Here is a 16939-nt window from a genome sequence, read left to right as displayed (position 1 = left end):
GGCTATGTCTTACTAAAGTCAATGTTGAGTTAAAGTACAGTAGGACTATGTCTTACTAAAGTCAATGTTGAGTTAAAGTACAGTAGGACTATGTCTTACTAAAGTCAATGTTGAGTTAAAATACAGTAGGACTATGTCTTACTAAAGTCAATGTTGAGTTAAAGTACAGTAGGACTATGTCTTACTAAAGTCAATGTTGAGTTAAAGTACAGTAGGACTACAACTTACTAAAGTCAATGTTGAGTTAAAGTACAGTAGGACTATGTCTTACTAAAGTCAATGTTGAGTTAAAGTACAGTAGGACTATGTCTTACTAAAGTCAATGTTGAGTTAAAATACAGTAGGACTATGTCTTACTAAAGTCAATGTTGAGTTAAAATACAGTAGGACTATGTCTTACTAAAGTCAATGTTGAGTTAAAGTACAGTAGGACTATGTCTTACTAAAGTCAATGTTGAGTTAAAGTACAGTAGGACTATGTCTTACTAAAGTCAATGTTGAGTTAAAGTACAGTAGGACTATGTCTTACTAAAGTCAATGTTGAGTTAAAGTACAGTAGGACTACGTCTTACTAAAGTCAATGTTGAGTTAAAATACAGTAGGACTATGTCTTACTAAAGTCAATGTTGAGTTAAAGTACAGTAGAACTACGTCTTACTAAAGTCAATGTTGAGTTAAAGTACAGTAGGACTACAACTTACTAAAGTCAATGTTGAGTTAAAGTACAGTAGGACTGCGTCTTACTAAAGTCAATGTTGAGTTAAAATACAGTAGGACTATGTCTTACTAAAGTCAATGTTGAGTTAAAGTACAGTAGGACTATGTCTTACTAAAGTCATTGGTGAGTTAAAAGACAGTAGGACTATGTCTTACTAAAGTCAATGTTGAGTTAAAGTACAGTAGGACTATGTCTTACTAAAGTCAATGTTGAGTTAAAGTACAGTAGGACTACAACTTACTAAAGTCAATGTTGAGTTAAAGTACAGTAGGACTACGTCTTACTAAAGTCAATGTTGAGTTAAAGTACAGTAGAACTACGTCTTACTAAAGTCAATGTTGAGTTAAAGTACAGTAGAACTACAACTTACTAAAGTCAATGCTGAGTTAAAGTACAGTAGGACTACGTCTTACTAAAGTCAATGTTGAGTTAAAATACAGTAGGACTATGTCTTACTAAAGTCAATGTTGAGTTAAAGTACAGTAGGACTATGTCTTACTAAAGTCAATGTAGGACTATGTCTTACTAAAGTCAATGTTGAGTTAAAGTACAGTAGGACTACAACTTACTAAAGTCAATGTTGAGTTAAAGTACAGTAGGACTATGTCTTACTAAAGTCAATGTTGAGTTAAAATACAGTAGGACTATGTCTTACTAAAGTCAATGTTGAGTTAAAATACAGTAGGACTATGTCTTACTAAAGTCAATGTTGAGTTAAAGTACAGTAGGACTATGTCTTACTAAAGTCAATGTTGAGTTAAAGTACAGTAGGACTATGTCTTACTAAAGTCAATGTTGAGTTAAAGTACAGTAGGACTATGTCTTACTAAAGTCAATGTTGAGGTAAAGTACAGTAGGACTACGTCTTACTAAAGTCAATGTTGAGTTAAAGTACAGTAGGACTACGTCTTACTAAAGTCAATGTTGAGTTAAAGTACAGTAGGACTACGTCTTACTAAAGTCAATGTTGAGTTAAAGTACAGTAGGACTACGTCTTACTAAAGTCAATGTTGAGTTAAAGTACAGTAGAACTACGTCTTACTAAAGTCAATGTTGAGTTAAAGTTCAGTAGAACTACAACTTACTAAAGTCAATGCTGAGTTAAAGTACAGTAGGACTACGTCTTACTAAAGTCAATGTTGAGTTAAAATACAGTAGGACTACGTCTTACTAAAGTCAATGTTGAGTTAAAGTACAGTAGGACTATGTCTTACTAAAGTCAATGTTGAGTTAAAGTACAGTAGGACTACAACTTACTAAAGTCAATGTTGAGTTAAAGTACAGTAGGACTACGTCTTACTAAAGTCAATGTTGAGTTAAAGTACAGTAGGACTATGTCTTACTAAAGTCAATGTTGAGTTAAAATACAGTAGGACTATGTCTTACTAAAGTCAATGTTGAGTTAAAATACAGTAGGACTATGTCTTACTAAAGTCAATGTTGAGTTAAAATACAGTAGGACTATGTCTTACTAAAGTCAATGTTGAGTTAAAGTACAGTAGGACTATGTCTTACTAAAGTCAATGTTGAGTTAAAGTACAGTAGGACTATGTCTTACTAAAGTCAATGTTGAGTTAAAGTACAGTAGGACTATGTCTTACTAAAGTCAATGTTGAGTTAAAGTACAGTAGGACTACGTCTTACTAAAGTCAATGTTGAGTTAAAGTACAGTAGGACTATGTCTTACTAAAGTCAATGTTGAGTTAAAGTACAGTAGAACTATGTCTTACTAAAGTCAATGTTGAGTTAAAATACAGTAGGACTATGTCTTACTAAAGTCAATGTTGAGTTAAAATACAGTAGGACTATGTCTTACTAAAGTCAATGTTGAGTTAAAGTACAGTAGGGCTATGTCTTACTAAAGTCAATGTTGAGTTAAAGTACAGTAGGACTATGTCTTACTAAAGTCAATGTTGAGTTAAAGTACAGTAGGACTATGTCTTACTAAAGTCAATGTTGAGTTAAAATACAGTAGGACTATGTCTTACTAAAGTCAATGTTGAGTTAAAGTACAGTAGGACTATGTCTTACTAAAGTCAATGTTGAGTTAAAGTACAGTAGGACTACAACTTACTAAAGTCAATGTTGAGTTAAAGTACAGTAGGACTATGTCTTACTAAAGTCAATGTTTTCAGTTCAAGTACAGTAGGACTACGTCTTACTAAAGTCAATGTTGAGTTAAAATACAGTAGGACTATGTCTTACTAAAGTCAATGTTGAGTTAAAGTACAGTATGACTATGTCTTACTAAAGTCAATGTTGAGTTAAAATACAGTAGGACTATGTCTTACTAAAGTCAATGTTGAGTTAAAGTACAGTAGGACTACGTCTTACTAAAGTCAATGTTGAGTTAAAGTACAGTAGGACTACGTCTTACTAAAGTCAATGTTTTCAGTTAAAGTACAGTAGGACTACGTCTTACTAAAGTCAATGTTGAGTTAAAATACAGTAGGACTATGTCTTACTAAAGTCAATGTTGAGTTAAAGTACAGTAGAACTACGTCTTACTAAAGTCAATGTTGAGTTAAAGTACAGTAGGACTACAACTTACTAAAGTCAATGTTGAGTTAAAGTACAGTAGGACTATGTCTTACTAAAGTCAATGTTGAGTTAAAATACAGTAGGACTATGTCTTACTAAAGTCAATGTTGAGTTAAAGTACAGTATGACTATGTCTTACTAAAGTCAATGTTGAGTTAAAATACAGTAGGACTATGTCTTACTAAAGTCAATGTTGAGTTAAAGTACAGTAGGACTATGTCTTACTAAAGTCAATGTTGAGTTAAAGTACAGTAGGACTACGTCTTACTAAAGTCAATGTTGAGTTAAAGTACAGTAGGACTACGTCTTACTAAAGTCAATGTTGAGTTAAAGTACAGTAGAACTACGTCTTACTAAAGTCAATGTTGAGTTAAAGTACAGTAGAACTACAACTTACTAAAGTCAATGCTGAGTTAAAGTACAGTAGGACTACGTCTTACTAAAGTCAATGTTGAGTTAAAATACAGTAGGACTACGTCTTACTAAAGTCAATGTTGAGTTAAAGTACAGTAGGACTATGTCTTACTAAAGTCAATGTTGAGTTAAAGTACAGTAGGACTATGTCTTACTAAAGTCAATGTTGAGTTAAAGTACAGTAGGACTATGTCTTACTAAAGTCAATGTTGAGTTAAAATACAGTAGGACTATGTCTTACTAAAGTCAATGTTGAGTTAAAATACAGTAGGACTATGTCTTACTAAAGTCAATGTTGAGTTAAAGTACAGTAGGACTACGTCTTACTAAAGTCAATGTTGAGTTAAAGTACAGTAGGACTACGTCTTACTAAAGTCAATGTTGAGTTAAAGTACAGTAGAACTACGTCTTACTAAAGTCAATGTTGAGTTAAAGTTCAGTAGAACTACAACTTACTAAAGTCAATGCTGAGTTAAAGTACAGTAGGACTACGTCTTACTAAAGTCAATGTTGAGTTAAAATACAGTAGGACTACGTCTTACTAAAGTCAATGTTGAGTTAAAGTACAGTAGGACTATGTCTTACTAAAGTCAATGTTGAGTTAAAGTACAGTAGGACTACAACTTACTAAAGTCAATGTTGAGTTAAAGTACAGTAGGACTATGTCTTACTAAAGTCAATGTTGAGTTAAAGTACAGTAGGACTATGTCTTACTAAAGTCAATGTTGAGTTAAAATACAGTAGGACTATGTCTTACTAAAGTCAATGTTGAGTTAAAATACAGTAGGACTATGTCTTACTAAAGTCAATGTTGAGTTAAAGTACAGTAGGACTATGTCTTACTAAAGTCAATGTTGAGTTAAAGTACAGTAGGACTATGTCTTACTAAAGTCAATGTTGAGTTAAAGTACAGTAGGACTATGTCTTACTAAAGTCAATGTTGAGTTAAAGTACAGTAGGACTACGTCTTACTAAAGTCAATGTTGAGTTAAAGTACAGTAGGACTACGTCTTACTAAAGTCAATGTTGAGTTAAAGTACAGTAGGACTATGTCTTACTAAAGTCAATGTTGAGTTAAAATACAGTAGGACTATGTCTTACTAAAGTCAATGTTGAGTTAAAATACAGTAGGACTATGTCTTACTAAAGTCAATGTTGAGTTAAAGTACAGTAGGGCTATGTCTTACTAAAGTCAATGTTGAGTTAAAGTACAGTAGGACTATGTCTTACTAAAGTCAATGTTGAGTTAAAGTACAGTAGGACTATGTCTTACTAAAGTCAATGTTGAGTTAAAATACAGTAGGACTATGTCTTACTAAAGTCAATGTTGAGTTAAAGTACAGTAGGACTATGTCTTACTAAAGTCAATGTTGAGTTAAAGTACAGTAGGACTACAACTTACTAAAGTCAATGTTGAGTTAAAGTACAGTAGGACTATGTCTTACTAAAGTCAATGTTTTCAGTTCAAGTACAGTAGGACTACGTCTTACTAAAGTCAATGTTGAGTTAAAATACAGTAGGACTATGTCTTACTAAAGTCAATGTTGAGTTAAAGTACAGTATGACTATGTCTTACTAAAGTCAATGTTGAGTTAAAATACAGTAGGACTATGTCTTACTAAAGTCAATGTTGAGTTAAAGTACAGTAGGACTACGTCTTACTAAAGTCAATGTTGAGTTAAAGTACAGTAGGACTACGTCTTACTAAAGTCAATGTTTTCAGTTAAAGTACAGTAGGACTACGTCTTACTAAAGTCAATGTTGAGTTAAAATACAGTAGGACTATGTCTTACTAAAGTCAATGTTGAGTTAAAGTACAGTAGAACTACGTCTTACTAAAGTCAATGTTGAGTTAAAGTACAGTAGGACTACAACTTACTAAAGTCAATGTTGAGTTAAAGTACAGTAGGACTATGTCTTACTAAAGTCAATGTTGAGTTAAAATACAGTAGGACTATGTCTTACTAAAGTCAATGTTGAGTTAAAGTACAGTATGACTATGTCTTACTAAAGTCAATGTTGAGTTAAAATACAGTAGGACTATGTCTTACTAAAGTCAATGTTGAGTTAAAGTACAGTAGGACTATGTCTTACTAAAGTCAATGTTGAGTTAAAGTACAGTAGGACTACGTCTTACTAAAGTCAATGTTGAGTTAAAGTACAGTAGGACTACGTCTTACTAAAGTCAATGTTGAGTTAAAGTACAGTAGAACTACGTCTTACTAAAGTCAATGTTGAGTTAAAGTACAGTAGAACTACAACTTACTAAAGTCAATGCTGAGTTAAAGTACAGTAGGACTACGTCTTACTAAAGTCAATGTTGAGTTAAAATACAGTAGGACTACGTCTTACTAAAGTCAATGTTGAGTTAAAGTACAGTAGGACTATGTCTTACTAAAGTCAATGTTGAGTTAAAGTACAGTAGGACTATGTCTTACTAAAGTCAATGTTGAGTTAAAGTACAGTAGGACTATGTCTTACTAAAGTCAATGTTGAGTTAAAATACAGTAGGACTATGTCTTACTAAAGTCAATGTTGAGTTAAAATACAGTAGGACTATGTCTTACTAAAGTCAATGTTGAGTTAAAGTACAGTAGGACTATGTCTTACTAAAGTCAATGTTGAGTTAAAGTACAGTAGGACTATGTCTTACTAAAGTCAATGTTGAGTTAAAGTACAGTAGGACTATGTCTTACTAAAGTCAATGTTGAGTTAAAGTACAGTAGGACTACGTCTTACTAAAGTCAATGTTGAGTTAAAGTACAGTAGGACTATGTCTTACTAAAGTCAATGTTGAGTTAAAGTACAGTAGGACTATGTCTTACTAAAGTCAATGTTGAGTTAAAATACAGTAGGACTATGTCTTACTAAAGTCAATGTTGAGTTAAAATACAGTAGGACTATGTCTTACTAAAGTCAATGTTGAGTTAAAGTACAGTAGGGCTATGTCTTACTAAAGTCAATGTTGAGTTAAAGTACAGTAGGACTATGTCTTACTAAAGTCAATGTTGAGTTAAAGTACAGTAGGACTATGTCTTACTAAAGTCAATGTTGAGTTAAAATACAGTAGGACTATGTCTTACTAAAGTCAATGTTGAGTTAAAGTACAGTAGGACTATGTCTTACTAAAGTCAATGTTGAGTTAAAGTACAGTAGGACTACAACTTACTAAAGTCAATGTTGAGTTAAAGTACAGTAGGACTATGTCTTACTAAAGTCAATGTTTTCAGTTCAAGTACAGTAGGACTACGTCTTACTAAAGTCAATGTTGAGTTAAAATACAGTAGGACTATGTCTTACTAAAGTCAATGTTGAGTTAAAGTACAGTATGACTATGTCTTACTAAAGTCAATGTTGAGTTAAAATACAGTAGGACTATGTCTTACTAAAGTCAATGTTGAGTTAAAGTACAGTAGGACTATGTCTTACTAAAGTCAATGTTGAGTTAAAGTACAGTAGGACTACAACTTACTAAAGTCAATGTTGAGTTAAAGTACAGTAGGACTATGTCTTACTAAAGTCAATGTTGAGTTAAAGTACAGTAGGACTATGTCTTACTAAAGTCAATGTTGAGTTAAAATACAGTAGGACTATGTCTTACTAAAGTCAATGTTGAGTTAAAGTACAGTAGGACTATGTCTTACTAAAGTCAATGTTGAGTTAAAGTACAGTAGGACTATGTCTTATTAAAGTCAATGTTGAGTTAAAGTACAGTAGGACTATGTCTTACTAAAGTCAATGTTGAGTTAAAATACAGTAGGACTATGTCTTACTAAAGTCAATGTTGAGTTAAAGTACAGTAGGACTATGTCTTACTAAAGTCAATGTTGAGTTAAAGTACAGTAGGACTATGTCTTACTAAAGTCAATGTTGAGTTAAAGTACAGTAGGACTATGTCTTACTAAAGTCAATGTTGAGTTAAAGTACAGTAGGACTATGTCTTACTAAAGTCAATGTTGAGTTAAAGTACAGTAGGACTATGTCTTACTAAAGTCAATGTTGAGTTAAAGTACACAGTAAGTCAATGGGCACTAACATACCTCAGCATCACATAAAGTTGACTCAACAGCAGAGCTGTAAATGAAACATTTTCATTGGTAACACTGGTGCTCCCAACTTAAAGAAAGGAGCACAACAAAATGTAGGAACATCAGAAATAGTCTTATTTCTAAATTGATTGAGATACAGCCCATATTGGGCCTATATGAATTCTAGCTACTTTTGAAGCACATGTTGTGCCATGGAAACAAATATGCAATCCTGTAATGACATGTTTATTATGAGAACCTGAAATGTTGATACAAAAACCTGTCATTGAAATTACAAAGTCATTGGTGGAATATCAGGTTTGTACATTGTGTAAAAGGACTACTGACCTACTGAGATGCAATGCATTGAAACATTACATTAGTACTTTTGAATGTTCTGTCCGTTTAGTGTTCTGAAACAACCAGTAGCGGTGCGTGGTTAAAATCACTGGGGAAGCCCAAAAAACAAGGCATACATGTGTTGTGATAATTGTGCTGTTTTCTCTATAAATCCTGTTCATTCATATGCCTTGCGACTGTGATATATACCCTAAGGCCGAGACAATAAGAAGACACAGTGGAAGAATGAATTCAACCACACCTTTGTTTCATCACAAAACCGGAAAAGCAACTTCTGTTCGGTGAAGTCTACAAAGCATACGGCATGTAACAAATAGTTACATGCAACTGCCGCGCAACTCTCCTGGGACTGCCATACAGGAGAAATATCAGGCCACAGAGAGAAACACGATATTGAACTTCACTAGAATAGTGGTCACCAACCGGTCGATTGCAATCGACTGGTCGATCTCCAAGGCATTCCTAGTTGATCGCCAAACACTTTTGTAAAAACCCAACGATAAAGCATTATGTTCCTACTTTTTTTTTATTCATCTCGGGCTGTTGGAGGTAGGTGCACCCGATTCAAACTGTTGCCTTTTGAACCATTTCATGTATCTGAATGGTCAAACTCTGCCTTCCCGGCGGGCCCTGGAGGACAAATCAAGAGCACTATAGGTCTACCGCTGGCCAATCGAATGGCTCAGATTAACGTGTTTGCAATAACGTAACAGGCATAAAAGAAAGCTACATCTAAGTTGATACTGTGAGATTTCAAAACGTTTAAAACCTTGACTAGAGAGAGACTGTCAACGAATACAGCAAAGAGCTGCTGTTTTTATGAGTGAGTTCATGTTTAATGTTTCACTGTCAACACTTTGTATTCAACCCTTTCATAAGCCCGTACTCTACACAGACTGGTTCGGCATTAGCAATCAGACCTGCAGTAGGCCTACAGTGCATTCGGGAAAGTATTCAGGCCCGCTTGACTTTTTCCACATTTTGTTACGTTATAGCCTTATTCTAAAAATAATTAAATAGAACAAATTCCCCATCAATCTGCACACAATACCTCAATGTTAAAGCGAAAACAGGTTAAAAAAACAAAACAGAAATACCTTATTTACATAAGCATTCTAACCCTTTACTATGAGACTCGAAATTGAGCTCAGGTGCATCCTGTTTCAATTGATCATCCTTGAGATGTTTCTACAACTTGATTGTTGTCCACCTGTGGTAAAATCAATTGATTGGACATGATTTGGAATGGTACACACCTGTCTATATAAGGTCCCACAGTGGACAGTGCATGTCAGAGCAAAAAACAAGCAATGAGGTCGAAGGAATTGTCCGTATAGCCCAGAGAAAGGATTGTGATGAGGCCCAGATCTGGGGAAGGGTACCAAAAAATATCTGCGGCATTGAAAGTCCACCACCAACACAGTGGCCTACATCATTCTTAAATGGAAGATGTTTGGAACCACCAAGACTCTTCCTAGAGCTGGCCGCCCAGTCAAACTGAGCAATCGGGGGAGAAGGGCCTTGGTCAGGGAGGTGACTAAGAACGCGATGGTCACTCTGACAGAGCTCCAGAGTTCCTCTGTGGAGATGGGCAAACCTTCCAGAAGGAAAACCATCTCTGCAGCACTCCACCAATCAGGCCTTTATGGTAGAGTGGCCAGACGAAAGCCACTCCTCAGTAAAAGGCACATAACTGCCCGCTTGGAGTTTGCCAAAAGGCACCTACGGACTCTCAGACCATAATAAACAAGATTATCTGGTCTGATGAAACCAAGATTGAACTCCTTGGCCTGAATGCCAAACGTCACGTCTGGAGGGAACCTGGCACCATCCCTACAGTGAAGCATGGTGGTGGCAGTATCATGCTGCGGAGAAGTTTTTCAGCGACAGGTACTGGGAGACTAGTCAGGATTGAGGGAAAGATGAATGAAGCAAAGTACAGAGAGATCCTTGATGAAATCCTGCTCCAGAGGGCTCAGGACCTCAGACTGGGGCGAAGGTTCACCTTCCAACAGGACACCGACCCTAAGCACACAGCCAAGACAATGCAGGAGTGGCTTCGGGACAAGTCTCTGAATGTCCTTGAGTGGCCCAGCCAGAGCCCAGACTTGAACTCAATCAAACATCTCTGGAGAGACCTGAAAGTAGCTGTGAAGCGACGGTCCCCATCCAACCTGACAGAGCTTGAAAGGATCTGCGGAGAAGAATGGGAGAAACTCCCCAAATACAGATGTACCAAGTTTGTAGTGTCATACCCAAGAAGACTCAAGGCTGTAAACACTGCCAAAGGTGCTTCAACCGGGTCTGAATACTTATATAAAAGTGATATTTCAGTTTGTATTTTTCATACATTTGCAAAAAATCTAATTTAGAATAAGGCTGTAACGTAACAAAATGTTGAAAAAGTTGAGAGGTCTGAATACTTTCCGAATGCACTGTATATGCAAAAAGACCATTGGCATATATGGATTTACTTTGAACTGGACTGTGTTACAGTCGTGAGTAGATGGCCTTGTTTTGAGATCAAAGCGAGAGCTGCATGTAGCTACCTGTGCACATTTTGTTCATATCCCTTGCTAGTTAGTGATTTTTTAGCCCAGTTATAGATAATTTGTTGTTAGGAATAGGGGAGTGATTTTTTCCCACAAGAGTACAAAACATGTACATTTTCTTTGAAAAGCGAGTCAGGTAAAGAGCTTTTTTTTGTCTTAAAGGGGCAGTGTTGTATTTTGAGACAGGCTTGAATAAGCTAAGTAGTCAGTAAAATAATACATTGTATTTTGTAAAGTGGTTGCTTGCATGAAACAACACAACAACATTTTCAGTCACCTTCTTGTCTGAAGGACAAGTGGATAAACAGGTTAATGTCAAGCCCTGCATGTTTTTTTTTCTATATCATGGAATGTAGGCCTACAGTACATTGAACACCACACATTGGTTGCTACCGTAGGCAGAACAATAGAATAGCTATTTCCATGTTAAATGTTATGGAATGCATTTTCTCCATATTTTTTTCAATGTTAGACACTCTGTTAGGCCTACATTCTGATCAAATAGCCACAGTTGCCTACTCTGCTGCTGCTGGAAGTTGCACAGAATTTTCAAAATGTTCTAGTTTTCGCTCAGCAGACCTGAAATTTGCTCAGTGCCGTAAAAAAATTATAGGGGACATTGGTTACATTACCTACATTTTTGAATCACTAAACAACAATTGATTTAGAACCACAGAGAGTTACCGCAAGTCGCAAAGCTAGCTAGCCACTGGAGAACAACAACAACGAGGTGCAACAATTCAAGTTGTTTCTGTCAATGGCGTATGCTCTCGATGCGATTTGAGGGGAGTGACAACAAATCCAAACTGTCATACACTTTTTTTGGGTGCGCCAGGACCATTTATATTTGAGCTCACTCAGTTTAGCTCAACGCTGATTGGCTATTAATTTATCATTTTTTCAATCAAGGGAGGCCAAATGCTCGCTGGCTTTCCTTGCATTCAATGCTACGGGTAGCAACAATGTCATAATCTTTTGGACCAGACAACATCAGATAGAATGCCTACACATACAGAGACACTGTGCAGGGCGCTGTTTCGCTTGCTCAGATGCTTTCTCCTGTGAGAGATGTCGCGAATTTAAGGAAAATGATGAAACACAAAGACAAAAGATAAATGATTTCTTTTTTTTTTTCATGGTAAATTTTTTGGGGAAGCCTGGCTTCCCTTGGCCTCCATGAATACACACCATTGGAAACAATGGACTTTGACGTTAGTAGAGGAACCAGCATATTACTATAGCAGAGGCCCCCATGAATACACGCCATTGGAAACAATGGACTTTGATGTTAGTAGGGGAGCCAGCATATTACTATATCAGAGGCCATAGAAATAACCGGGGAAAGGATGAATGTTTTTGATGAAATCGATTGCCCATTGCCTAATATCAGAATTAAGATGGACCTGCCTATTCATATAGGTATCCGATACTAGAAATAAAAACCCAAATATTTCTTGAGCATCCACATAGGCCTAAATGATCAATGGCTTGCGCTTCACATTTACAACATTGATCATGCAATGGATGCATGCACTGTTGGGAGCTAAATTGGTGGCTATAACCTACCTACTTTGTTGGGTAATAATCACTGTTGAAAAAAAATGGATCATAAACTAATTTACTAGAACATGACAGCCAGCCAAAGGTTAGCTACCTCCTTTTGAACTACTGATTGCTAGTTATTGATTTATTGAAATGACCGTCGTAGTAGTTGAAAGTTGGCTGTGTAGCTTGAAAAGTCAGAGACGAAGGGCGTGCAAGTCTATTACAAGCGGCGCCCGGACCTTCAATCAGGAGAATGGCGCATTTCCATGTCCACCAGCTTTTTACAGTTTCCGTAATCGACATAACTGCATCTAGCTATTCTGCATATAACTGCATCAGTAGCTATCTATCTAGCCAAACTAGCGTGCTTTGTTAAATTTATTAGCAGTAGGACTGCATTTTGAGAGGTGCAAAATGCGTGCACCATAGCCCCGGTGCCCAGTGGTCCCGTCGTGGGCTGCCAACTCCTCTCCGCCTTGTTTGTGCACTGTGCTGACCCTCCAATAATGACATGAATAAGACGTTTTCTAGGCTGAGACTATTTTGTCTAGGGCTCTTTGGAACAATTGTACAGTGAAGACTAATCATTACAACAATTATTATCTGGGTGATTTCTTTTGTCGCATGGTGCTCCCAAGATAAAAAAACAGGTCACATAGCAAAATATTTGGTCACACTTTAGAGCCCTGGTTCCAAGTGTGTGTGTGTGTGTGTTTCATGACCAATCAGGTAAGATAGAGACACATTTGAAGAAGCTATCTTTCAAATAGATTAAGCTACAAAATATTATGACCCCATCACTGAAATATAAGACTCTCAGGAACATGTATGTGTCTTCTGTTTCCTTCTACAATGTCCACAAACCACACAGGATTCATTAGAACAGAGTGGACAAGACCAGGAACTAAATAAGACTTTCGGAAAGACGATCATACAAAATTATAGCCTGATGAACTTCCCAATACCTTCTCCTGATGGTACAAAAGTACTGTCAGACTGATTTGTAATAGACTATCATTACCCCAATTTAAAAAAGTGAACATCACTTTTTCTATACGTTGGGGTTGCAAAAATGTTTTGATATCAAAATGGGGTCGCAGGCAAACAAGTTTGGGAAAGCCTTGTGTACTCTATATTTGCTGTACTCACCACAAAGAGGGTACGGAAGGAGGCCAGGTCACCGAAGAAGTCCTCGACGCAGAGGACGTGGGGGTCGAAGGCGTAGTAGGTGCCCAGGCTCTCGTATAGCTTCTGCATGTTCTTGTGCATGGTGGACAGCTTCTCATATTGCTCCCGTGAATGTTTTGAGAAGCCGTGAGGAAAGGTATAGTCAAGGAAATAACATTTTGTTTGATCAATGGTACTGGTCAGACCTGGGTTTCAAATACCCTAAAAATAGATTAAAATTGTTTATCTGTGTCTGTTTGAGCTTGCCTTGCACAATAAACCAATAAAAAAGTCCCACAACTGTAAACCGCACCCATCTGGCACTCCAGGCAAACGAGACTCGAAATTTCAAAAGTATTTGAAAATATTTTGCAAGTATTTGAACCCAGGTCTGGTACTGGTGCGACAACACGAAAATGATACGACATACTGTAACACTTTGTCACCATGCTGTGTGATGCTACACAACAATAGACAGTCATCATTGAGCTAGTTATCAAACCACCACCTCCTTTCATTCACTTGTTTGTAAACACACCCACCCACACTGAGAACGCAAACCAAAAATGGTGGAAAAAAGCCATGGCTTTTCAGACAGGGAGAGGTCGGAGAAACTAATGTGTGTTTCAATAACCTCTCCAACTCACTTTGGAGTCATTGGCACAGTGGGCTAATAGCGCACAACCCGGGAGTAATGGAAATGTATTTTGTAGTCGGCTGCGACACAGATGGCTGTTGGAATAGCTGATTGCAGTCATTGTTCTATTGTTTCTCCCAACAAGAGCGGGGTCGGTTTGTCTTGAACCGCGGCCCACGCCGCACTATGTAATTTACTGAGCAGATAAAGCACTTTCTACTGGGTGAATGGCTATTGACAGCTGCTGTCCATGCAGTATTATCCCAGAGGACCACATGGAGCCCAGACACTGGTCATAGACTCTGGTTGTTCTGCCACAAACACAGACGGACCCACACACAGTGTGTGACAGTGTGTGTGATGAGGTGAAAAGCACACCTCTATTGAACACACTGTGTAAAACAACTCACAGCAAGCATGGAAAGCCACACACATTCAAGCAGATACACAAAGCAGTGTGACAGGACACACACCACGGTGGTTTTCAACCCAACTCGCCTCAGCCTCAATGTTCAGGTCACTGTCAACAACACACAATCACACTGAGGCTAAATGGACAACACAGCATCAAACACCCCCACTGTTCTATCAATCACGTACATCACGTTCATCTATCTACCTGTATCTTCCGATCTATGCATTTCTGCATCTGTCCATGGCTGTCTATAGGCCTGTGGGCTGGGCTGTGGATCTATGGATGGGCTGGTGGGTATGTGGTCAATCAGGAGTTCTTTTGGGGGATCCTATGGGGGTGTGATGACCGATCTGGGGCCTTGCTACATCTGTGTCCTGGCCGACGTTGGGTCCAGCTGAGCGAGGATGAAAGCAGGGCCGGCAGGAGGCCAGACAAGCTGGATTAGCTCTCAGCGGGTCAGTGTTTACCAGACCTCAACAGCAGCACTGGCAGTGGCCAGCACTACAGCCCACACAGGCCTGGTGATGCTAGATTTATCTAGCTGATGGATGTCTTTATATCTCTCTTCATCCCCCTTCTCTCTTTCTGTCACACTGTCTATCTCGCTTACTCTCCCTTTCTCTCTCTCTGTCTGTCACTCACCATTTCTGTCTCTCTCTCTGTGTTCCTCTCTTTCTTTTTATCCATATTTTTCTCTCTCTCTTTCTTCCTCTCCCATCAGCTCCCTTTAAAGACCTAAGGACTTGGATGGAAGGGTGTTTACATCAAACCTTGTTTCCACACATCCAATCTCTCAAAGGCACCAACTTTCCACAAAGTTATACAGTGGTTCTACCTCTCGCCCATATTAAAGTCCTTCTAAACCACACTACAGTCCATCTTAACAACAATAAGGTCGTGTTCAACCACACTATGGTCCTGCTTAACCAATGTTTGTGAATATTTCACTCCCATTAACCAGCTGTCAGCAGTACTTAAAGTGTCACTCGATAATGAGCCCAAATATTCCATCAAATCCACAAATGATGGCAGGTTTGAGTGTTTCACACCAACACTCCCACTCACTTTGTCATATGATTCAAGCTTAATATTGAACCTAATATTGCTTATACAATCCAGGTTACGCAAGCTTGGTTACAAAATACAGGACAATACTATTATTATAAAATTATTACTCTATATTTTGATAAAAGAATGAAAATAGAGAACAGAGTGTGATGGAGAGGAGTCGTCAATGGACTATGGGGATGAGAAGTGGTGAATAGATGATGCAAGGAGGTAAGTCTAAGCTCAGGTAGCTGTGCTTGTGCTGCTTACTTGGCTGTGCTGCGGTGGAGCATGCATTCTGTGCCGTTGGCTGTTTAGCATGAACAACAAGGGCCTCGGTAAACCAGGGGAGCTGCATCAGAGCAGTGAAGGGATGCTGTCTGTCTGTCTGCCCAGCTGTCTCTCTGTCCCTTTGTCTGTCGGTCTCCCGCTGGGGACTGATGTGAGGCTCAATGGGCTTCAGCTCTTGTTATTTCCACATTAAAGCCATGTCATATTGACAGTATCTGACAACAGACTGTCCTACAGCAGTACCAGTATGCAGCATTCTCAAACTGCATCTCTCAATTTCTGATACAGTCTCTCTCTGGCAGTCTCCTCATGTTCTGATACAGTCTCTCTCTGGCAGTCTCCTCATGTTCTGATACAGTCTCTCTCTGGCAGTCTCCTCATGTTCTGATACAGTCTCTCTCTCTGGCAGTCTCCTCATGTTCTGATACAGTCTCTCTCTCTGGCAGTCTCCTCATGTTCTGATACAGTCGCTCTCTCTGGCAGTCTCCTCATGTTCTGATACAGTCTCTCTCTGGCAGTCTCCTCATGTCCTGATACAGTCTCTCTCTGGCAGTCTCCTCATGTTATGATACAGTCTCTCTCTGGCAGTCTCCTCATGTTCTGATACAGTCTCTCTCTCTGGCAGTCTCCTCATGTTCTGATACAGTCGCTCTCTCTGGCAGTCTCCTCATGTTCTGATACAGTCTCTCTCTGGCAGTCTCCTCATGTCCTGATACAGTCTCTCTCTGGCAGTCTCCTCATGTCCTGATACAGTCTCTCTCTGGCAGTCTCCTCATGTTCTGATACAGTCTCTCTCTGGCAGTCTCCTCATGTTCTGATACAGTCTCTCTCTGGCAGTCTCCTCATGTTCTGATACAGTCTCTCTCTGGCAGTCTCCTCATGTTCTGATACAGTCTCTCTCTGTTAGTCTCCTCTACTCTTTCTTTCTCTCTATCGCTTCCATTTTCCTGCCTTATTCTTTCGCTTCCTCATTTTCTTGCTATTTCCCCCATTCTATCCATTTCAAAGAAACAAACACACACAACAAATCTCTGTCTTTCGTCCCTCTCTCCCTCCTCCATGTCCTCCCATACTCAGAGAGTCACCTGGACCACGAAATGCTCTGAGCGGAAGGAGAAAGAAGGGGCTCAAGGTAAAGCATGACGCAGCCTTAACTGGTTATCTGCCTGTTTGTCAGTCTCCTCTAGCTCTTTGCCTGTTTGTTAGTCTCCTCTGGCTCTCTGC

General features: G+C 38.4%; 1 protein-coding gene across 5 annotated transcripts in view; it reads right to left on the bottom strand.

Moving 5' to 3' along the window:
• diaph2 (diaphanous-related formin 2) overlaps window positions 1-16939 on the bottom strand; it is a 727774-nt gene that overhangs the window by 125399 nt on the left and 585436 nt on the right. For all 5 annotated transcript variants that reach the window (XM_055927231.1, XM_055927234.1, XM_055927235.1 and 2 more), the window contains one exon: window positions 13308-13473. In XM_055927231.1, coding sequence (XP_055783206.1) covers window positions 13308-13473 — 166 coding nt within the window. The remainder of the gene's footprint in view (window positions 1-13307; window positions 13474-16939) is intronic.

Source organism: Salvelinus fontinalis, chromosome 6 (genome assembly GCF_029448725.1).
Source record: "Salvelinus fontinalis isolate EN_2023a chromosome 6, ASM2944872v1, whole genome shotgun sequence".
NCBI lineage: Eukaryota > Metazoa > Chordata > Actinopteri > Salmoniformes > Salmonidae > Salvelinus > Salvelinus fontinalis.
This window is presented reverse-complemented; position numbering and strand designations above follow the sequence as displayed.